Below are 23,403 nucleotides of genomic sequence, written 5' to 3'. Positions count from 1 at the left end.
ACTTGCTGAGTCGGCAGTAACACCAGATTGCATACGTGTCATTTTTCTAAGATGAACTCCCTCAAAGCTTGTTGAAAACTTTGGAAGCAAGTCCAGCTGCTAGGCCCTTAGCTAGGATACCGGAAGAAGAATACGGCCCCATCTAATGCGGAGCCTGCTGAAAGCGTCTCTGGTTAGACGTTAATCGCTGTGCACGACATGCTCTTTCGTGAAGGATTCTTTCATGGCCTCTATGAAACGCACCAGATAGATACATCATCAACCGAGTGGGAATATTGCTTAATTCCTCTAAACATCCGGATGTGGTTTATTTACTATTAACAAAATATGTCTATCAACGACCTCCACCTGCACCTACGCAGTCCATGCAAAGCAATCCACACAAGACACCCAAACAGAAGCTGAGCACCACTTCGGCTAAAGAGCCCATCGTCCCTCTGGCATGCAAGAAGAGATTAATCTACAAAACATAAACTATATCATCATCATCATCATATGGCCGTAACCCAGATTGCGGATGCGTTTATGGGAACCTGCAGCTCGACTTAGTCAGCTGCTCCCACACACCAGGGAGCTCCAACACCCCACAGCCTCCACCCTGCACGGCCCAAATCGCCCCAATCTGCTGACCGACCTGTCCGGTCCTCCAGCATCTCCTCCGAAAACCTGCCCTAAAAAAGATGATGCGCTCTCCGCGAACCTTAAAAGTCACTCCGCCGCTGTCGCCGCCAAGATTTCGGTAGGGCACTTCAAATCTCGAGTGCCACTCCGTCTCTCAATTCCCTCCCTCATTTACACATACACAGCCACCCGCACAGCAATGAACCCTCGTGCACAAATAGGCCCCCTCGCGAATTTCCTCTTCAGCTTCATGCAAGGGCGCCACTAGCTATTATGACTTGGTGAACAAGCAAAAAAATTGGAAAACCCTTCAGGCCCGTTTAACACTCACACTCCCTTTAGTCCAAACATGGCCAAAACAGGCAACAACGCAGCGGGGAGAGCCAATCCTCCCCGGAGCAGGCAGCAGCCGCAACCCCCCTACCCGCCGTAACATGACGCCCCGATGGTACGACTGTACGAATCAAAAGAGCTCCTCTCCATCGCCTCACGCCAGAAGATGCTGATGGTGGTGGGGCACGTGATGGCTGCAACGTGCTCAGGATGAGGCACAACGTTACGTACACCGTCGCCCCATCACACCGCAACTCCATACTCAAATGCACGCCGCCGTACGACACCGTACACGAGCTCCATAGCGGTTGTCATGAGCCCCCCTGCCGCTAGAGGTTCCAAAAGGAGGTCACAAGGGAGGGCCAGCTAGCGCCAGCCCGCACATGCCCCCTCGAGACACGTGTCCAACCTGCCGTGTCTAAAACGCGCCCGGCCCCAAGGCGGCGTATTCCCCAGCCGCTGTTGACAAAAGGGCAGGTAAGCGCCGCTACCGATCCAACTGCGCCGGCAGTCGAATGGGCCTGCCCGCCCGCCCGCCCGGCCAGTCTCCCCCCCCCCGGTGCTGTCACGCCGCCGCCCCCGCCCCCACCGCCGCCCCAGCCGTCAGTAGTCCTCCCCGCGCGACAGCACCTCCTTGCGGGTCGGGTGCAGGTACAGGGTGTGCTCGAACTGCGCCACGTAGGAGCCCTTGGCGTCACAGAGCGGCGGGTACGGGTCCACCACACCTGCGGGCGCCGCGGGGGAGGTGGGGATCATACGGTGCTGGTGGTGGTGGTGGTGGTGGTGATGGTGGTGGTGGTGGTGGTGGTGGTGATGGTGGTGATGGTGGTGGTGGTGCAAGAGGGATCAAACCCTACATCCCGGTGACCTGGCAGGAGGTCAGCTGGCCTCAGCGAGGAAGCGGTACGACAGGGGCTACGGAGCAATCAACGACTACGCTCAACAGCTCTCCCCCTTTCGCGGTGGCGGCGGCGAGGGAAGTGGGTCGACGAAGTGGGTCGACCTCATAATGGAGGAGGGGAAGGGGGGAGGAGATGGGAGCCTCCCGCACATCCACACGCCTCTAGATGCCCCCTAACCCCCACCACCACCCCCTGGCCACCTCCCATACCTCCCACCCACCTCCAACCCCCCACCCCACCCTCACCGGCGTCGCACAAGTTCTTGAGCGCCATCAGGTATTTGTCCTCCCCCAGCCGATCGAGGTACCGCCTGCCGTGTATGCATGTGTGTGGGGGGGGGGAGAGGGAGGGGGGTACGACAAAGAACAGACGATTGACCAGAAGAAAATATCAAAGACGGGGGGTTGTGGCGTGCGTGTGCGTGTGCGGTGTGTCTGTGTGTGTGTATGTGCGGAGGGAATCATATCATCAACACAAGCAGCAAAGGCTCCAGATGCGCAGCGGGTCAACAGCTGCAGCGACTCCCTCTCCCAATACCCGCACAGCACACCGAGGTGCAGCACTGTTATCAACAAGTGGCCGGGCCGGCGAGTGTTGTTGCCTGGTTAGGATCTAGGGTGCCGTGTGGGTGGGTGCGCTTGCGCAGGGGCAGGAAGGGGCAGGAAGGAGCAGGAAGGGGCGGGAATGGGGCAGGAAGGGGCGGGAATGGGGCAGGAAGGGGCGGGAATGGGGCAGGAAGGGGCGGGAATGGGGCAGGAAGGGGCGGGAATGGGGCAGGAAGGGGCAGGAAGGGGGAGGGGAGATACTCCTATTCCCACTCCCGTTACTCCTAACACTGCTATTACTCGTACTCCTACTACTTAGCGACGAGCTTGTCACTGCCGCCAAGAATTAACCCCCCCCACACACACACACCCCGCACAACCGCCCACTCATACACCTCACCATCTTAGCCAGCCCCCTCCCTCCTCCCTCCCAGTTCTACGCCTGGTACACTCTTGCCCTGGCAGCAGCTACACTCGTTTGTGGTTCGTCTTTCCCCCTCCCCCCCCCTCCCCCTCATCGCAACCCCCTCACCGGCAGAAGGCCAGTGTTCCAAAGTTCTTGTCAATGGTCGCCAGCAGCTGCTTGGCCCGGGGCAGGCGGAGGGGCACGTGCCCGGCATCGAAGTTCTTCATGTAGTGGGAGCACTCCAGGTCCTGGAGGGGAAGGGGGGAGGGGGGGAGTGGTGAGGATGGGCCAGGTCAAGGAGGGAAACCCGCCGGCGTGTCATTAAGTCGCAAATAGGGGGTTGGGCGGAGATGGATCCGGCGGGAGAGTAACATCGCATGGAGGGGGGGGAGGGGAAGGAAGTCGTGCAGGTGAGTAATTAGGATGAAGTGTGGCCGGCTGGCTGGCTGGTGGCTGGGTGGGTGGGTGGGTGGCTGGGTGGGTGAGTGGCTGGGTGGGTGGCTTGTATAACCAACCATGTGTACTTGACCCCAACTGGACCGTCCTGGGAAAGAGACCCGCTCAGCGCGGGGAGGGATGTGGTCAGTGTGGAGGGATCACATGGCCGTACATGAGGCGAATGGCCCGGAAGGCAGCTAGCCACTGTGTACACTCGCTCGCTTCATAAGGCCCACATGGGCCCCCAGGTCCTCCCAAGGGACCCCCAAAAGGCAGCCCCCCCTTCCCCCCACCTCTCGAACGTAGCCCTTGCCGGTGGTTCCAAACGTCTCAATGGCGAAGAACTCCCCCTCCTCCATGCGGGTGGCCTCACCGCCCTGACGGGAAGGGGTATGGGGGGCCCGGGGTTGGCAACTACGGGTGCGGGATGTGCTTGTGTGTGTGTAGGGGAGGGTGAGAGGGAGAGTATGGGGGGGGGTGAGGGTGTGAGGGGGGGCCCGGGGAAGGGGGAAATCATGTGCCAAGGCGGGTGTGTTTGGGAGGGAAGGGGTGCGACGAAGTACAGGCGTCAAAGGGGCAAGGGGGAGTTTGAATGGGTGAGATGGGTGAATGGGATAACCCATACCGTGGCCCTCCCCACACAACCACCTTCCTTTCGGACCCCAACTTCCTTCGCGTTCTGGGGCCCCCTGCGTCTGGCCATCCCCAAAACCGCACACCAACTTCCTAAACCCCAAACTCCCCCCCTCTAAAACACACACACACACACACACACAACCCCTCGCCGCTTCCTTCTCCCGGGTCAGCTCTTTACTTGCGCAACCCACATATACATACAGACGCATGCACGGTAAGTATGTCCCTGTACCACCTTCGCCATTTCTCTCATCACGGTTCAGATCACATAAACACATACACACAACCCCCCCCCCGGCCCCGCCACATACCCTCACGATAGGGACACTCTTCCCCGCATGAATCTGGTAGGGCCCTATGGAGTGACCGTTGAGGTTGCGCACGCACTTGACCTGGTATGTACGACCGTCCAAATCCACCTCGTACGACTCCATAACCTATAATGCGCGCGTGTGGCGCGGGAAAATGGCGCAGGGAACGAATACTTTTTCGGAGGAGACGTAGGAGGCGTCGTGTGTGTGTATGAGGCGGCGGAGTGGCGAGCTGAGCTGCGAAAAACACATCGGTGCCTTCCCTGGACAGATGCTGCTGTCTGCAGGGGCGCCGCAACTGACTGAAGTGGGCTCTTAGAGGACGGGGTGTTTAAAAGTTGAAAATCCAGGCATTCAAAAATTAGCCGCAGCACAATCAAACGTGTTGGTTATAAATGTAAATGTAACCCTAGGCGATCCTTTGTACGGCATATTCGTACGTGCATCGGCGCGACCGCGTGCATATACTGCTATGTTCCCCCACAGAAGCGCACCTCCTGCACCGCCTCGCCCACATCGCATAGCCGCACATCAACTCCTGCCGTTTTGACGCCCGTGTTCGTGGCGTCTTTGACGGCCGCGACGAGCGGGTCGAACTTAGGGTTGAAATGCACGGTGAATGCCGAGTCGATGATCCGGCCGCCCACATGTGTCCCGAAGTCAATTTTCATAACATCGTCGTACTGGAGCACCGTCTTGTCGCCACCATTAGGCGTCCAGTGGGCGGCGACGTAATTGAGCGAGCAGCCCGTTGGAAAGGCGATGCCCTGCTCCAGGCCGTTGACCTCGATGAGATTGCGCACCATATCCTCCAGCTGCTCGCACATGTCGAAGAGGCGGATGCCTGGCTTGATGACCGTCATCATGTGCTTGCGCACCTGCCGATGAACCTCGGCTGCCCGGCGGACCTCATTGAGCATGTCCCAATTCAGCCTCTCTAACTCGCGCTTCTCGGCGCTGGTCTCCCGCCAAAGGTTATCGTCCTTGTAGCTTTGCCACTCTCCCTCGGGATATTTGCCGTCCGGAAAGAGTAACCGAACTGGGATGCTGGGTGGGCTTGTCTGAACCAACTTCTCGCCGGGACGAGCCGATGCGCTTGGCGCCGCCCCGTTAATAGAAGCCGTGCTGTCTGGAATGGCAGCCGAAGCCTTCTTCTTAGACTTCTTCTTCTTTTTCTTCTTCTTCCCCTCGCCGCCCGCACCGCCCGCGTCGCCAGCTCCGTCCGCTCCCTCGTCATCTCCCGAGCCGCCGTCGTCGTCCTCGTTGTCCACTGCTTGCTCTGAAGGGCCTGCCGGTTCGGCGGCTGTAGGATGCGCTCCGTTGCTTACTTCTTCCGGCACCTGCCCCGACTCGGCTTTCTGTTGTTCCGCCTTCTTCGCCTTCGCCTTGAGCTTCTTTAGCTGGCCTTTGCTCAGTCCGGATGGATTTGAGGAGTCAGAAATATCATCTTTCTCTTCCGCTAAATCTAGGGCGGCCAAAGCCGGCTCTAGTACCTCAGCCTTGTGCTGGGCCGGGCTCATCCTTGTACCGGTTAATTAAGAACAAGGGAACGCGGAAAACGCCTTTGGCACAGCCAGCAAAAAACGCAAAATAAGCTTTCTATGCGCGGTTTAGCCAAGGGACCGTATGTCGTTAGACTAACAGAACCGCGCAAGGCCCCTGCGCAATTCACACTGTAACTCATTCTAACGCTAACTAGATATTTAACTGATATCTATATCTATTTATTACACTCCAGAATCACCATGTGGGCTCACAAGCACGCGTCCGCGGGGAACGCAGCACAACACCTCCGTTCGCGCCCGAAAATCTTGTTGCCAAATGCCTGCCGCTGCCGGCGACTACATACCAACTTCCTAGCCTCAGCGGCGCAAACGAAGAACTCGGCTACGACTACACGACACGCGTGGGGCGAACCTATTCTTATCGCCGGTGGTGGCATTGCTGGTCTGGCCACAGCCTTGGCGCTCAGCAAGGTATCAGGTTCCCAGGGAAAATCTCAAATCTATTAGCCCAACTAGCGACATTATTATACATACTAGCAGTGAAAGTAACATTAAACGGTTACACCTGGGTTCAAAGCTAAGGATGGCCCCGCTGCGCCACACTTGAATTTACTCACTTCTGTCCAAACACTTTCCACTATCCCACACGCCCTCCTTTTTTCCACCTTCTCCCGACCTCGTGCCTCCCTCTTTCCCGGTTTTCCTTCGTGGCGGTCTGCGCTTCGATGCGGTGGCGGTTGTGTTGGTTGTGGTCGTTACGTCCAGAGGGGCCTCCCGGTGCGTGTATTCGAGTCCGGCCCGGGTCTCCGCCGCGAGGGCGCCGCGCTCTCCTTGTGGGCCAATGCGTGGCGGGCGCTGGATGCACTGGGGGTAGGGGAGGAGCTCAGAAGGGGCCACGTGCTGCTGATACGGTGAGTTTTGAGGGGGCATTGGGGGGTACGGGCCGGGGGGGTTGGACTTGGACCCTTCCCCCCGCCTCCTCCCCCCCCCCCACACACACACATACACTCGCTCGCACAGACTGGGGCTGCATTGCCCGGCCCCCTGACCCCTCCTTTTGAAGGGAAAATGGCAGTTAGTGTGTTTTTGGTCGTTGGCAGTTGTTGCAGTGTTATGCTGTTGTTTCGTCGTCATTATTGTTTTATCAGTAAATTCTCTCCCTCCCGCCCTCGCCCCTGATGTATTAGCCCCTCTCCCGTCCCCCCCCTCCTCCTCCTCCTCCTCCTCCTCCTCCTCCACCGCCGCCTTGCAAATGGTGGCGGCGCAGAGTTGAGTTGTGTTCGTCTGGAGGTGAGCTGCTCCGCGCCTTTGACCTGAGCGAGTGTGACGTGGGGCCGGAGAATTGCGAAACACGGGGCCTTATGAGGTCCACCCTGCTACAGGTGCGTACGTATGTCTGTATGTGTGTATTTTTAATGTAAGGGGGCGATAGAGGGGGAGAGAGTTTGGAGGCAGGAGTGCTAGATGGCTGAGGAGGGGTGAGGGTTTTAGGGTTTAGGGCGGGTTTTAGGGGTTTTGGAGGGTTTTCTAGGTGGATGGGTTTGGTGAGGGTGAGGGTAGTTGAGGAATTAGTTGCTCTAACAGACGGAGGTTAAGAACAACAGGAGGATTTGGAAAAACACAAAACACAGAATCTGACTGTAGTTAACTGTGTTGTCATCCTAAGCACCGATGTCCCAAAAAGCAAGTGGCCATTGCCCAACCCCATCACAATGGCATAGTCGGTGCCAAGTTGAGCACCGCGACCGCTGCGCCCACATCTTGCAAACGCGTGCAATAGGGCGCCTTTCATCAACTTCCTGGCTCTGTACGACACGCCCACTACACTTGTACGGCAGGCATTGTACGACAACTTACCGGACCGCGAGGCCGTTGTTGAGTTTGGGACAACAGTTCGGGAGGTGCTGACACCGCAGGCGGGAGATGGGCAGGGTCCTATCGCCGTACGGCTAAGCGATGGTCGTATTGTGTACGGCAGCGTGCTGATTGGATCGGATGGTGTGGGTAGTGAAGTGGCTCGGTACCTGCAGCTCCCCAGTGCCAGGTGGGGGGAGGGGGGAGGGGGCGTGTGAGCCTGGGTTTGGGTTTTGTTGCGGTCAAAGAATGCCAGCGGTTTGCATATCGGTATGTATGTATGTACGTACAGAAAGCTCGGGCGGGCGTGGCAAAGATGTTAGGGACCATTGGAATGTGTTTCAGAGCGACCACCAGGAGTGCCGTACCATGCTCTCCGGGCTTCAAGGTCTTTGTTTCCAGGAGCCCCTCCCCCCCCTCCAACCCCCCCTCCCCCTCCCCCTCCCCCCCCAGCTACCGAGAATCACTTGTGGGGTGGTTGCGTCATCGCTTAGAGACGCCGCTAGCACCGGTACCCGTACCCGTACCTGCACCCGTACCCGTTACTCGTACCCGTACCTGCACCCGTACCTGTATGTCGGTCTCTTTCATACCTAGGTAATTCCGTACCCAGCCTACACGACCTGCCGTGTGTTTTCTCCTTCTCCCCCTCCCAAACCCCCTCCCCCCCTCCCCCTGGGAGCTCAATGTCCCTCGGCGAGAAGGTACTCGGGCTATTGCGCCTATCGGGGAGTGGCGACATTTCCAGATCCTGGTCCTTGGGATCTAGATTCGGGAGCGGCGGGGGCGGCGCGGGAACCTGAATCTGGATCTGGATCTGGTCCCGGCGGCCTTTCGTTCAACACGATTCGTCAGATTTGGGGTGCGGGAGTTCGCGCGGGGATGTACCCGATCACCCGCAACTCAGTTTACTGGTTCACCTGCTACAATGAGACTGAGCGAGGTGGGCGAGGGAATATGTGTAACGTTCAGGTTCCCACTTCATAGCGTCCTTCATATGCTCGAAGCATGGGAAATCCATATCAGATCTGATTTTGTCGTACACCGGACAGTCCAGCAAAATGTGCTTCTCATCCTCGATATGGCTATCAGTGCCGCAGCAGTGGCATACCCGCTCCTCCCTAGGTATATAACGCCGTCCCTTGCGCGCTCTGTTAGCCGCCAATGCCCAACAGCAAAGCCTAAACTGCATAAGTGTATATGTGGCATCTGCCTGCCCCTTCCCCTCTCTACTGCGCATGATGCTGTACTGCCGTACCGTCGTACTGCCCTCTATAGCTGCATCGCAGCCGCCAGCAAGTCCCGAAGACAGGCGCCGCGCCGCGCTCGAGTCGGTTGCCGGCTGGAATCCCTCTAACGGTATCCGTACAGCCATTGCGGCCACAAGCCCGGAGGACATTACGTGGAGCCGTATTTCGGACCGGTGAGCACCCGCCCGTGCGCCGTACTGCTCGCCCTCACGCGGGGCTTGGGGCTTGACGAGACCCCTTCAGTTACTTTGGTTTATTGGTTTCTAGTGACTGACCGTTATGGGGTTTGTACGGCGCCGTAAAACACAGGTGGACTGTTGGCGCCTTCGGGCGGGGGTTGGTGACGCTGGTGGGGGATGCCGCGCACCCCATGACCCCCAATCTTGGTCAAGGAGGCTGTACGGCACTGGAGGATGCCGTACAGCTGGCTCGACGTCTTGGAGCGCTGGCGAAGGGCGCTGGTGAGCGAGAGGACGCTCCGCTTGGTTCGGGTCGAACGATGTGTGTGTATGTATGTTTATACAGCTCTGGCATTTCCTTTGTGCGAATGATAGTAGGGGATTTTGTGGCTGTGACCAATCATCTGATGCTGCCTATCCGTATGTATGTCCAGACAAGCATCGGTGCAATGGCACGCGAGCTTCACTCTTCGCCCCCTTGGGTCCCCACAGGCGGTGCGTTGACTCGGCCGTGTCGTTTCCAACCCCACCCCACCCCACCCCACCCCACCCCACCCCACCCCACCCCACCCCACCCCACCCCACCCAAACCCCACCCCACCCCACCCCACCCAAACCCCACCCCACCCCACCCCACCACCATGCGACCAACAGCTACGGGCTCAAGCCCGCTCTCACCAGCTGACGTGGCCTCAGCCCTCCGGTCGTACGAGTATGAACGATCGTCCCGCTGCCTGCCGATTGCCGTACGGTCCAACCTGATGGGTACAGCGCTCCAAAACCCCCTGCCACCTGTAGTTCTCGCCCGTAACGCCTTCGTACGACTTGCCTTTTCGCCGGGACATTTCTTGGATCATACACTGTACGACTGCGGCCGACTGGACGAGCTGCAATAACCTCGTACTGGATGGGTGGGTGGATCTTCCGGCCCCCGGTTCGGCTCGGCAGCTCGTGTCCGCAGCGCTGTGCATTTTTCACGTTTCCGCGCTCGATAGGGGCGGCGCTCCTTTTAGTGCGGAACCTGGCAGCAGCTGATCGGATGGCCTTGTCGTACAACTGTCAACTAACTGATTCCTCCTCATCCAGCCACTCCATCAGCATTTGACAGCAGCAACAGAGGACCATATCCTCTTTGATTGTTCTTTTGGTTTTTATTGACGTTGTTGCGGTTGCAGAGGCGATAGCTGCAAATTGAGCGGCGTGGGCGCACACGGGGTTCTACTTTTCTCTTCGGTAGTAGTGACCCGTGGGTCAGAGGCTGCGTCCTGAAGAGGCTCGGAGCCCGCGGCCAGGCCTGAACCGGCCGTGCGGCGCATGCTGTGATCCTTGCCAGCCTTCCTCTCGTCATGCCATCCCGTGCAGTTAAGTCGAAATCTGGATTTGGCTGTCTCAATCCCTTCCTTCACTCGAATAGAGAAGTCCGTTTGGATTTGGGCATGCACGAAGTACCTAGTCGCACATAATCGGCTCATTCTTTAATTCCGTGTCGGAGTTTTTAAATCTGCAAACAAGCATACTCGCTTCCTGCGCTCTAGACGCACCCGCCGAACAAGTACTGCGGCCTTATGTGCGGCAGCGTGCCGTAGTATCTGGCTCCTAACCCGGCCAGGTGCACACGACTTTGCAATCACTAGGGCTCATAATGCAAGTCGTGTAAGCTGCCAAATGCTTTTGCTTCCATGAAGTCTATGTGGTGGTGTAATCCCCACACCCGGCACTGGGTGGTGGGTGATGGCCCCGGCCTCTATCGTCACAATGGGCAATTCTATGTCATATGATTTCACATTTTTTGCCAAAATCTTTTATACTATAAAAACAGGATGCGCTGCAATAATCTGCGCGGGAAATGACCGAGATACGTGCCGGACAGAGTGGGCATAGTTTGCGAAGAGGTTCTCTGCCCGGTCTGTAGTTACGACCGCAGTCTCCTTCCTCTGCTGTTCCTACCTCTTTCCAGGCGACATAGCACAGAGCTTTGTTCATTCACTTAAAGCCAACTTCAAACTCACCTTCTGTCGTTACACTGTAAAAAGGACGGAGAGTCAACTCGTAGCCGTGATGTTGAAATCCCTACTTAAGCCAGTCAGTCAGGCAGGCAGGCAGGGTCGTCAAGCCCCAATCCAAACGGACTTCAACACTCTTCAAAGTGACTGAAGAAGTGATATTGTGCTGGTACGACTGATAATGGAGAAGTTTATTTGCACTAAACTGCTGTGTGTACGACACCATTGAGTGCCACCGTGTTACACCTACTAGCTTGCCTGGTAGAGGTTCTAGAGCTGCGGTTACGGCTACGGGGCGTGTGGCGGGCCATCACGGGGTGCAGGGGATGAGACGTCCGAGGGCGGAAGTGGGAAGTGGGAAGGAGGGGCCCTCCAATGGTGCGCTGTTGAGGGGTTTAGTAACCAGCAGCAGCACTAGTGCTGCATGGTGGTGGTGGTGGTGGTGGTGGTCGTGGTCGTGGTCGTGGTGGTGGTGGTGGTCGTGGTCGTGGTCGTGGTCGTGGTCGTGGTCGTGGTCGTGGTCGTGGTCGTGGTCGTGGTCGTGGTCGTGGTTGTGGTCGTGGTCGTGGTCGTGGTCGTGGTCGTGGTCGCGGTCGTGAGCCGGTGCAGAAGGGGGTGTGGGGGGGTTAGGAGGCCAACTCCCTTTGGCGCGTCCTTTTTAGGATATGAGATTTTTTCGTCGAACGTTTTTGTCGGAAACTGTAACACCCCCTCGAGGTGAGGGGGCCGTCGAAAGTGTTACAGCGTACCTCGTACCAACTGGATCGATTAGGTGGGATAGGTGGGAAGGCTAACGGCTATTGTCTGTTGGTCTGCGGTATGACCGTACGTACGTACTTTTTTTATCACTTCACTTTTCGTAAAGCGAACCCTTACATTCTTGTGGGTGACGTGTGTTGTGCTGCTTTCTCGGACTCGTTAACTGCCGGACGAGAGTGCTGAGTTGATACTCAGACATCAACGGAGTGGTGCCGTAGTAAATATTGCAGCCGTGAATGGGTTGTCTACCCGACCCGCATCATGCTCCGACCCACAAAAGCGCACGGTGAGCGCACATTTTACGCATACTCTCATGTTACCTGTTTCCTTAAGTCGATTTCATCACACGACGATACTTTATTTGTTATAAAATGCTGTCTGTCGGTTCAGCTCTGCCGGGTAAACCAGGACAAGAGACCTCGCTCTTCCAGTATCTGTTTCGGCCTACGTGTTCTCCGTCGACCATTAAACACCTAAAACCCCTAAAACCTTAAAAACCAAATCAAATCACTTAATGAAATTTAGTCCCGCGATTACTCGAGGGGGTATTTGGGTGAAAGGGCATCAGTGCAACGCCAACAATGGGAACCAATAGTCGAAATCACCTCCACCTCCACCTCCACCTCAAACTGAGTACTTAGTGCCCACCCGCCGCAGCCAACCCAGATCCGCTGGATCCACGTGACCGTGCCGTACAGAGCTGTCCAGCGGAAGGCCACCGCCAACCAAGCCGAGGCCCCGGCCGCGGCGGCGGCAGCTGGGGTGGCTGCCGCGACAGGCCGTCGCAGTGCGCCAATGCCAGCGGCGGCGGCAGCGGCGGCGGCGGCGGCGGCAAATGATGTAGCTGTCTTGTCAAAGCATCGCGGGGCTCTGGAATATCATCGTGATGATCCCATCGGCCCGTTGCGGCAGCAGCTATGGGTGATGCAGCTGCAGCGGCGGCGGCAGCGGCGGCGGCGGCGGTGGTGGTGGTGGTGGTGGTGGCCACGGCCAGGGACCTGCTCCATGCATGTGTCTGCGTCCGGCAGGTTGGAGCAGTGGTCGCGGCGGCGGCGGCGGCGGCGGCGGCGGCAATCAAAGACCTCCCTTGCTGCTGCCGCGGGGCCCCCCCAGGTTGCGCTACCATACTGGCCACGTGACTGATGGTTTTCATGGCCGAGGGGTTGCCACGACTCACAATTTGCTGCTGCTCGCCAGCTCCGACCTGGTCAACAGCGGCTGCCGTACCCGCCCTCAAGGCATGTGACCCTTGGCCCTCGCGCACCTCCTGCTGAAGCTGAAGCTGCTGCTCCCGTTCATTTGCATGTAAATAATGCTTCTGCATCACAACAGGAAAAACAACCATGCATGTTCAAAACCTGGTATAGGAAAACGGCTTTTGGCAGCTGTTACATGTACACGCAGTTGTTGCGGGTGGGCGGCGTGGCAGCAAGGTGGTGGGTGAGTGGCCGCCAAGAACGGGGACCCGTCCTGTTTAGGACACGGATCGGGAACAGTACGACATGCGGATCTGGTCTGCGTTTTAGGGAAAAGGATTTGTGTTCTAGGCCGCAAGCCACTTATTGCGTTATAATCCAAGGTGCACCCCGCCGACAGCCGCACAGCCGCTCGCACCCGTTCGCCCGGGAGTGACACAACAACGCCTTCTTCGCCTCTACCGGCGCCAGAACCGTTGAAATTGCTGAAGACGGCTGCGGCGACGGCTGCGGCGTTGTGAAGGGCAACGGCGGCGCCGCCGCCGTTGTGTTGCCAACCGGGCTCCGTGATCTGTGTGTCGTACACACACCGTCGCCTCTGCGACGGTGGCAGCGATGAAAACATAGGTGACCCAGGACAGCGACTGTGGAGGCGAAATCCGCGCGGAGAGCTTTCTATAGCGGTCTGTAGCGAGTACGGCTCGGCGGCGTCGGTCGCTGTGGGGTTGTCTTCTTCCTCTGCAGCTGCGGCAGCCGGCCTCGGCGATGAGCCCGCAGCTGACGTGTCCTTAGGCTGTCTCCGAAACCCTAATCTGCCGTACGACGAGTCGTAAGGGTCATCACAAGGGTTTACTGGGGAGAGTGGATACCTCTGGTCCTGGGAAGCGGAGCTGCAAGTATTTGTGCTGGCGGGCGCAAGTAACCCGGGCTGAGGCTGCTGAGGTACGAGCTCAGTATGCTCACAGTGGCTTGAACGAGGCGCGTCCGGCTCGTTGGGAGGTTTCAATTGGTCCAAAATGTTGTCCTGCATAACGTGGATAGTATGCGAGGAGGCATGCTTACGTCACAACACCAAGAGGGCGTCATGTTGCCATCCTTAACAGGCTTCGAACAAACTTACGCCTTCAATTTTATGCGTTAAAAACTTTCCTTTATACCTTCAAACCGAACAAATTAGAATACAGGGCAGCTACCTGGAGTGACGTGACCCAGTCAGGCTGAAGTGAGCCAGGGGAATTGGAGCCTTCCCGCAATTTTCCAGCTGGAAAACGAGCCATGAAGTGCGCCCGATGTACGGTCATGAGCTGCTTCACCAGTTGCTCCTGTTTTTCGAGCTCCTTGCCCAGAGTCGCGAGCTCGTCTCTGTTCAGGTTCTGCAGGTCCAAACTACCTAGGCGGAATGCGGCCAGCCCAGATAGCAACGGGATCGACTCTAAAGCAACGCTGCCTTGAGGCGTAATTCTGTAAGGTGTTAACCATGTTGAAGAGGATGGAGCTGATGCAGCCCCGGTACATGCTGCCGCGGCTGATGGTGATGTTCTACAAGTCGCCGCTGGCGCTGAAGAGCGTGGCCAGGGGTTGCTCTGACCGTTACCAAAAGCAAAATAATTACCATTTGTATCATTTGTTAAACCCCCATTGACTGACCCCTGAGACCGCTGCCCATGCTCGAGAAGGGCATCAGTTCTGTTCGCCCGGCGTCGTTTCTTCGATCCAGTATGATCCAGGAGAAGACCTCCTAAATATTGAGATTCCATTGTTGGAATCCTTGAGCTGTCAAAGGCCTTTGCGCCCAGTTGCTGCTGAACCTAGTTCTACAGCGATAGTCTGGGCCGGAGGACTGAAATACAGTGGTATCCTCTTCGCGTGTATCTGGAGCCTTTTCCACTGAAGGAAATAATAATAATAATACATTACGTTATGCAACTCTGTCACCCGCACTGAATGTATTGGTCGAGGGGGCCATGCCAGCCCGCGCCTGCCTCTCAGTACTGCGGCCAGATGTGAGCTCGCACAACAGGCGTAACGCACTCGCGATAGACAAAGCGCAAATATTATTTTAAAGTTGCGAAAATATGGATATCCAGTAAAATAAAAAAAGTGAGGTAAACTTAATTACCGTAACCATGTGACCTACCTACCTATGGGGCTGCATGCTAAGCATCGAGGTGAAGATATATTCAAGATATATTTGTAGCCCTACGCTGGTGCCTTAAACAAGAGTTTGTAAACTCGCAGCAGATCCCACGTGCACAGGCTTCAGTGTGGGCCGTTCGAATGCCTTGTACTCAAAGTAGTAAGAAACAACGCAACAATGGTGCTTCAGGGAAACACCATAAAGATAATTTAATGTTTTGACGTAATGATAATGACCTGCGCTATATGCTTGCATAGAGGTTGTCACAGAGATGCGCCCTTCAGGGTCTCCTTTGAGCCGTACTGCTTCCTTCTGACCAATACCTACAAAGAATACAAGGCGCCGCAGAGATTTTTACCCCAATTATCGGAGATGTAGGTTCATATATAAGGTATCCGCTTGCCTGGCGTTTTTAGCTTAACAACAACGTAGTACCGTATGAATCCCTCCGTAATATCGATTACAGCTGCGGTTACAGCTGCTCACCAAGTGTATATAGCTTTTCGCCTTAGGTTTCTTCATGTCCTTCAGAATCTGATTTGGTTTAAGCATCTAGGACAGAAGTCTGTTTAATTCTGTTTAGGCTCGAATACCAACTGAAAAGGAACCGGACCGCTCCTTAACGATCGGAAGCATAAGCTGACTTTACTTGCAATGTTAAAGCGTTTAAGGCAAGAGAAAAAAGTTCTTCGAGGGCAACTTAGGTTTACAGTATTCATAGAACGGTCCGCTTAAGTAGCACGCTAGCGCTCCACATCGCAAGGAACCGTACATCTCATTACTTGCTCCGCTAGCTCCGAGATTACGACAATCACTCAAACAAGACACGACAAGTTGTCAACCAATTCAAATTTCTGTTCCTGCTGGAACGAAACGAACCCAGTGCCAGTGCCGTTGCGTGAGGCTCGTTTGCGAAGCAAAACCATTGTGTGAAATAACCTGCTCCCAGGGTAATCCTCATTTGCCATTATAGCTGCTCCCTACCACAGCTCCGATACCTCAAATACTAACAGTAATCAGATAGACGTGGCGGAAACTGAAGCTGCGGACTCACAGCCGACAACCTGAAAGGATGAGGATGCTGGGGGATGCTGCCACCAGAACGTTGCACCTCCGCAGATTGGGTATACTTCATGCGAGTGCGCTGCCATTTCAACAAGCACGCAAGAAATGGAAACTATTACAAACTTTGCTGCTTGGTGCTCACTCATAAAGCATGACCCATCCGACTGCCTGTGCTCAGCACATCGACCGGACAGTCGCGAATTGGCAGTTTAGGCCATAAAACCAGAATGTGTCTCACTCCACTCTCGATTCTGTTTATTGCACGTAGGTTAAAGTGACAGAAATTTCCTTTGAATTGCGGCGCTTTATACGGTTAACAGCGTCATCAGTGCCCGTGCCTGCTGGATCGGTACGGTATGTGGCTACTGACCCACGTCCAAAAAGCTAACGCACGTGATCAATGCAATGCAAGGTCACCGATTTTACCGCACAATAATCCAAGAATGAGAATAGAAATCTATGCTGTAGGCAACAAAATGCTCGCTCGGACTTGGAAAGCGTGAATCAATAAGCCTGTTTTGGCAATGCGGCGTCCTCATTATACATACCGGAGCAGCATAACCCTGAAAAGCCTTTGGCATTCAGCAATGCGTATATCTTATGGCTATTTTACAATTGTGCAATCTCGAAACACGGTCGAACTTCCCATCTATAGCGTTTGTCCGCCCTATTATACATTTGAGCACCTGCCGGCACTCCGTTCACGTCATAAGGTGCCCATCATTACGAGACCAACACCCGAGTCATACTCCTTTCCTCCTGCCCATGGCTACGTGGGCCCTGCCCGTGCTTGTCTCTCTTCTTTACCGCCCACTGAATCGATAGCAGTAACATATTCGCACATGAGGAGGAGCCCTAGAGCTGCTGCCCAAAGCTGACCTGCTGAGGTGTAATTAGTTTTGTTCTTAGAGGTTCTTTTGGCCAGGTGCCAGGTGCTCCTCGTCCTCCCTGGAGTTGCGTTGCGACCTAATGAACACCCAAAACGAACCCTCCGGTGCCCTCCCCCCCCCGCCGGCCCTTTTTTAAATTCTGTAGTCGTACCTCAACAGCGTTTCCCGTGACACGCACTACACCGCACTACACGCATACAGCACCCACCGGGAGATGGAGTGGTGTTCGCAGCTCACGATGACGAAAGCACAAAAGCCACAGGCACATCGGCAGAAGCACGTGGACAGCTACGACACACCCCCATAGACGGACTGACAGACGGTGCGGCAAGCAGTGACAAGCGCTGCTGCGTCGGCTGACGGGAAGAGGTGCTCCCGCTTGCGCTTCAGCTGCAACAAAACACGCCCCAAAGCAACCGCAAGCGCAACGGTGCCACGACCCCATTTCCTTCACCACCAAGCAAAACCCTAAGCCCACTCTGCCACCCAGGTGCTAGACCCCCATCACCTGCCCCCCATCTTCCCCTTCCCCAGCCTTATTAAACAAGACCAAACCACCACCAAAACAGCGGGCAGTGCTCATGGTGCCCATGCGCTGTCCACCAACACCAACTAGAGGCAACCGAACCAGTCGAAAGAGATCATCGCCGTTGCATCACCTCACCTCACCTGCATGAACGCTGTCTGATCAACCTCCAGTCGTCGTGACGTCCGTCGGGAGTCTGGAGCCACCACAGCCGCTGTAACAACCACACACACACACACACAGTCGTCGCGACATCCGCCGCCACGCGCACTTCCATGCATACCATGAATGCATTTGGTGCCGATAATACTCAATAACTTCAATTTGACTTCAACGACCGGTCGTACACGTGTCATACATACCTTCACTCGCCCGCACCAAAGGAGGGCAAAAGTGAAGTCCCGTGAGCTAGGATACATGGCAGACGGACAAACCGACAGACTGATTGGCCGGCTTGCATGGTGGCATGCATGCATGCATGGATGAAAGCATTGCGGTCCGCAAAGCTCATATGAAGCAAAGTTAACCAACGCCAGCCCCGATTCATAAAAACCAGAATGGGGGCCATTAGCCCGATCATTAGCTCCTTCACCACAGCCCCTCCGCCGTCTCAAACTTGACCCTGCAGCCCCTGGTCGGTGTGGCCGCTGCAGTTGGGCTGCTGGCTGCAGCTGCAGCTGCCTGTGTCAGGGTAGCCACCGGGCGGTCCCACGCACCTGCAGCGGCCCGGGCGCTGGGGGCGCTCCTGCGGTGGCGGTGGTGGCGGTGGTGGCGGTGGTGGCGGTGGTGGCGGTGGGGGCGGTGGTGGCGGTGGTGGTGGTGGTGGCGGTGGTGGCGGTGGGGGCCGTGGTCCGGGAAAAGGGAAAAAAGGCAGGAGGGGAGGGGGAGGGCGAGGGGAGGAGGAGGCCGGGGTTGGGTTTTTTTTAGGAAATGGATCGCATTACCAACGGCACTGTTAATGGGCCCCGACACAAAGGGGCAACAGCGAAGATTGGGGACGTGGACGGGGTTCGGGCAGACTCCATCAGGCGGGAGGAGCGGTCGGTAAGTGATTGATTAAGTGGCAGAGAAAGGGGGTGACTGAAAAGTGCGTTCGGGCCCCCGGTGGATACGCCGCAAAAGGCACACGCTGCAAAAGGATGGCCAATGGTCGACGTCTCTCTGCCGGTGAAGGAGAGGCAAGGGGTGGAGGGGAGGAGGGGAGAACCTGTGGGGGGGGGAGGGGAAAGCAGTGGCCAAAAGGCTCCAAACCTAGCAGGGGAAAAGCTCGTGCCGACGTGTTTTCATTTTCAATCGTACAGTGTCCCCCACCGAAGTGGCATGGCGACCTATGGGCCGCCAGCAACGCGCTGACCGCACCTCATGCGAGTGTTGTGTGCCGGAGGCTTTGCGCCACCTCCCGGACCCGGGCTGCTATCACGGGTGCGGGGGGCGGCGCTGGAGGCGCGGGGCGCCGCGGACGGCGGCAGAGGCGCCGCCGCCGCCGCCGCCGCCATCCCCGCCGTCGAAAGACCTGTGGGTCTGTCGTACCGGAGCTCCGCCTGCAGTGCGCGCATGCGGGCCGCAATGGCGGCTTCGCTGATGGCGCGTTGCTTGTTCAGCTCAGCTAATGTGTGTCGCTTCAGCTTTTCCACCTGGGCATGGGTATCGTACATGATTCGAGGGAAGAGTACGGCAGTAGGAAGGGGGAACAGTACGGCGGTAAGAAAGGAAAGATCGCGTAGCTTTAACGCCTCTCACTTCCTCTCACTGCACCCCCACCGCCCAACAAGGGCCACCCGAACCATTTCCTGATACTCAAGCCAAGTCCTGACTGCCCGCCCCCCTCCCCTCCTCCCCCACCACCACAAGGCAATCTCCCACCCACACGTTGCGCAGCTGCACACACTTCAGGCCGCGCGTAGCGACCTTCCTCTCCCCTCCCCTTCCTATCCGCTTCATTCGCCAATGATTCATCTTACCCCTCCCCTTCCGTTTCTCTTTCGCCCTTGTGCGCTTGTCTTCTTAGTGCCTTAGCTGGCGGTTTGAAGCCCTAGAGGCCCTCCCCCATGGCTCGTATCGGGCAGCAGCTTTGCCGAGGGTGCAGGGGGGCTTTCACACACCCCTGCCTCGAGCATGCAACGCGCGCAGACACACATACACATACACATACACGCACACGCACACGCCAGCCAATCCTCCACCACCAAAACGGCCAAGTCCTGGACCCGCCGAGCCTCCCCCGACCTACTACGGCTACACGGGCGCCATCCCACCATTGTGAGCCCCACACCCCGCTACACGAGCAAGGGCTCCAGGGAGCACCAACCGGTAGCCAGACTCACGTCCAGAAGGTATTGCTGCTGCAGAGCCTCCATCTGCTGCTGGAAGCGCCGAGCCGCCTCAGCCACTCGGGTAGCCAGCCGGCTCTCCTCCGCCTCCCGCACGCGGCGGAGCTCAGCCAGGGCCCCATGGAGGGCCCTCTCACAAGCCTCAATTTCTGGATAAGGCCGCGGCAGGGAAGTAGGGGAAGTAGGGGAGGTAGGGGAGGTAGGGGGGGAGGTTCTAAGAGAGTCGTCCATAAGAGGGATGTGGATGGGGGCGTTCGTGTTAAGGATAGAAAAAATGATGACTGAGTTTGGGAGGAGGAAGGGAGAGGGAAGAGAGCAAGGGAAAGCTGGTCGCGCTGGCATCGAGCCCTGCATGTTGCGTGTGTGTGTGTGTCTCTGTGTGTGTGTGTGTTTGTGTGTCTGTGTGTGTGTCTGTGTGTGTGTCTGTGTGTGTGTCTGTGTGTGTGTCTGTGTGTGTGTATGTATGTTACATATCTTCCCGGGCCTGACTAGGGGCTGTTGCCCAGCTACCCAAACGAACAAGACCGCCGAAGCACTCCCCTTTTAAGGGGAAAGGGGAGGGGCGTGCGTCTATATGTATGTGGTAGGAGAGGCGTAGTTGCGGTGTGACGCCTGTATGGCCGAAGGAACTTTCCAACACACCCCAACATAACTATGTTCCATTCCGTCTGTCGTCATCGTCATCGTCGTCTGGCAGTCGCTGCGCCGGGTGGGCAGGTAACAGGCCGGAGATGTCGTGCACGAGGCTTGCGGGTTCTGGGGCGTGGAGCTGTTACTGCTTCTGGCATCGCGCCACACAACGGATACACAGGGACACCGTGGCAGGGACTCAACGAAGGAGTCGCGCGCGCAGGCCAGGCATTACCTCACCCACATCTACCATCAGACATGCACTTTGCAGAGGGGGCAAAGAGAGTCCGACGAACGCATCAATACACTCCGTAATAGGTGTCTGTTAGATACGTCCCCGGGATGATTTGTTTTCGTTGCCTCCTCCACCTATCCAGTGCCCTCTCGCCGATTCATGTTATCTTTCTTCAGGCCTAGACCGCGGGCAGTCCCGGCGGAATCCATTGGAACGTTGGATTTCGTGCTCCGGCCTGGTCATAACAGGTTTTCCAGCTTTCCATACACCTATCCGTACACATGTTGATTATTTTGGAATTACCAGACTATTGAGCCCGGCTTTTAGCATTAATGCGAGCAAGGGGCCTGGTGGGGCGTTCCGTTTTCCGACAGTAGCATCCATTGCAACCCCAGCACGCGTGCGGCGGGCGCACCATGATGGCGGCGGTCGACAGCGGAAGATGCTTGCTGGCGGAGAGCTTCCTCCAAGGCCCACGTGTTGAAGGGTGAGGTCAAGCCTGCACCGTCTAGCTGCGCCTCGAGGCTCCCAGGGTCCATGGCATGTGCTCCCTGTCCCAAGTGTAAAACGATAGAGCTGAAGCTTACGTCTAAAGGTCTAAGGTGCTCGAAATTGCTGACCAGCAACGCACCTTTCGGCTACGTTGGCTGAAGCCCTCATCGCCAAAATGGGGCCGGCGACCCATCCTCTTGAGTAACGAATCCGCGCCTGAGCCAGGCTCTATGTCGTCATCGCTGTATGACATGGACATTTGCAAATGCATACGCGCTACCGGCCTGCAATAATTCTGACGGTTACACCTGCCATTCTGAAGAACGAACAACAGCAAGCAAAATCTTTGGCGAGTTACATGGCGAGGTCAATCTAACCTACGCTTATGTGGTACATGATAAACTATACAAGCGCACGAGCCATATCCTTTAATGTTGACTAAACTTGGAACGCAAACCCTGCACGACAGTTTCGAACCATGCAAAACTGCAGAGTTGATGAATTCGATCCGCTTCACGCATCATTATTGTGCACAAACAAATAACCTAAGCTTTTGAATGATCCTAAGGCTTCCCAGGGCAGCCAACCCAGGACAGCAAACGTCCATGGAACAAAAAACTTGCTTAGTCTCCTTGCACCGCAACGAGCACACGGCGAAATATCCGCCGCACGGTTTCAGCGCGCCGGTCGCGGCCACCCAACGCCGCCTCGCGTCATCCACACTGTTATCCTCATCACCCCTGCCACCACAACGCTTTCACCTTACGTTCACTCCGAATCACATCACTGCCAGTCTAACAAAGACCTCGAGGCTTGCAATCGAGGCACGACATGCGCGTCATAGGACATGGGTCCTCACTGCACCGTAATCCCCGGTGCCCGCTCAAAAACATGTGACCAGCTCACGGGGCCCCCAACCAACCAACAAGTGCGCTTGCACACACGCGCGCATGTATCACGTCCCCTCCTGAAGCAGTAGCACCAGCATCAGCAACAACAGTCAGCGTCGCAAACCACCACCACCCCGACACCTCTCGATAGGGGATCCTGTCCTAACTAAATCCACGTCGTCTACATCGTACAGCCCCCGGCTACCTTCAGGCTCCAAATCATATCCACCTGCGCACCACAAACCGCTCCATCAAACCAGCACTGTGTCCTAATACACGGCTGGGGCCAGCTGCACGCCGTCTCCAGCGCTACCCCGCCGGATGAATCGACCAGCAGCTGCCCGTTAACCAGCAATGCCAAGCTGTACGTGCCTCTGTCATGCAAAGGTCTTGAATGGCCCCCAGGGTGACGGACGGCCACTCGACCAGCTGCAAAGCCACGCAGCCGAGCAGTCAGTCCAGAGCATCACAACACAGTCTGCCGCCCCTAAATGTTCCCTTCCTTCACCACACCATATCATAATCCTTTACCCATTTACCGCATTCGAGAGCAGAATCAGCAGCCAGCCTGCCTGCCTGCCCAGCGCATCAAAGCACTATGCGCATGAACAACTCCCAATAGCAGCACCAGCTCAAGCTCAAGCTGAAACTTGCCAATTTGTCAGTTGAGAACACAGTCAAATCACACTCACCCTAAGCTTTGGAATTGACGTAGCTTTTCCCTACTGGTGAAAGCAGGGGCCCCCACCCGCTCTACCCGCGGCATCCGGCCTCCCCCTCCTCCTCCTCCCCACTCCCCAAGTGACTACGGAGACAAAGGGTTTCCAATTCGCGCACCACCTCAAGGCACCGCACAAAGTACCAGTACCACGGTGCCCAGTCCACAGAGTGTCTACGCACCGCCCACGGAGTCCTATACAGCCCCTGGACAGCGAGCAGGAGCCAGCAGCAGCTTCTACAGCAACCTAAGTCCCCCAACGACCCTAACGCAGCAGTGAAAAGACCCCCAGCACCCTCTTCTTTCTAACCACGCAACCTCTCCCGCTCTGGACCCTGCTACGCCACCACGGCGCACAGGGAGAGAGGACTGAGAGGTAAACGGCTGATACCTGCAAAGGATCCGCATGAACAGCACCAGCACCAGCACCAGCACCAGCGCCAGCGCCAGAAACCCCTCCGGCCCCCAGCGCCGCCTCCATCCCCGCCAAGCTATCCTCGTCTATGTACCTAGTCTCCTGCCTGCCAACCAGCTAGCTCCGCCGGGGGGTGG

The 23,403-nt window shown here is 56.7% G+C and overlaps 4 protein-coding genes across 4 annotated transcripts; 1 reads left to right on the top strand and 3 right to left on the bottom strand.

The window, feature by feature from the left end:
• Nucleotides 1-263: 263 nt before the first annotated feature.
• On the bottom strand, nucleotides 264-5,712 carry VOLCADRAFT_109159 (uncharacterized protein; the record flags this gene model as incomplete). Its single annotated transcript, XM_002952121.1, has 7 exons — nucleotides 264-1,679; nucleotides 2,102-2,166; nucleotides 2,934-3,055; nucleotides 3,539-3,622; nucleotides 4,193-4,318; nucleotides 4,687-5,253; nucleotides 5,521-5,712. The coding sequence occupies 7 exons, from the start codon at nucleotides 5,710-5,712 to the stop codon at nucleotides 1,558-1,560; spliced, it is 1,278 nt and encodes a 425-aa protein (XP_002952167.1). The 3' UTR covers nucleotides 264-1,557.
• Nucleotides 5,713-6,462: 750 nt separating this feature from the next.
• On the top strand, nucleotides 6,463-9,876 carry VOLCADRAFT_92803 (uncharacterized protein; the record flags this gene model as incomplete). Its single annotated transcript, XM_002952208.1, has 9 exons — nucleotides 6,463-6,608; nucleotides 6,965-7,079; nucleotides 7,536-7,741; nucleotides 8,005-8,123; nucleotides 8,234-8,494; nucleotides 8,830-8,974; nucleotides 9,111-9,262; nucleotides 9,473-9,475; nucleotides 9,635-9,876. Coding segments are annotated over 9 exons (1,389 nt in total), but the record flags the coding sequence as incomplete, so codon positions are not given.
• Nucleotides 9,877-11,293: 1,417 nt separating this feature from the next.
• On the bottom strand, nucleotides 11,294-14,619 carry VOLCADRAFT_92802 (uncharacterized protein; the record flags this gene model as incomplete). The annotated part of the gene is made up of 7 exons (XM_002952120.1): nucleotides 11,294-11,403; nucleotides 12,391-12,757; nucleotides 12,920-13,060; nucleotides 13,357-13,433; nucleotides 13,902-13,962; nucleotides 14,132-14,328; nucleotides 14,586-14,619. 7 exons carry the CDS (start codon nucleotides 14,617-14,619, stop codon nucleotides 11,294-11,296), a joined length of 987 nt encoding a protein of 328 aa, XP_002952166.1.
• Nucleotides 14,620-17,318: 2,699 nt separating this feature from the next.
• VOLCADRAFT_105389 (uncharacterized protein) lies at nucleotides 17,319-22,864 on the bottom strand (the record flags this gene model as incomplete). Its single annotated transcript, XM_002952119.1, has 8 exons — nucleotides 21,383-22,864; nucleotides 21,167-21,302; nucleotides 19,881-20,035; nucleotides 19,087-19,190; nucleotides 18,916-18,993; nucleotides 18,273-18,301; nucleotides 17,700-17,770; nucleotides 17,319-17,420 (listed from the first exon to the last, which is right to left on the bottom strand). The coding sequence occupies exons 1-8, from the start codon at nucleotides 21,512-21,514 to the stop codon at nucleotides 17,319-17,321; spliced, it is 807 nt and encodes a 268-aa protein (XP_002952165.1). The 5' UTR covers nucleotides 21,515-22,864.
• Between the last annotated feature and the right edge of the window lie 539 nt (nucleotides 22,865-23,403).

The sequence above is a fragment of the Volvox carteri genome, assembly GCF_000143455.1.
Source record: "Volvox carteri f. nagariensis unplaced genomic scaffold VOLCAscaffold_28, whole genome shotgun sequence".
NCBI classification, from domain to species: Eukaryota; Viridiplantae; Chlorophyta; class Chlorophyceae; order Chlamydomonadales; family Volvocaceae; genus Volvox; species Volvox carteri.
The sequence above is the reverse complement of the archived record's forward strand: the minus strand, read 5'-3'. Positions and strand labels throughout refer to the sequence as shown.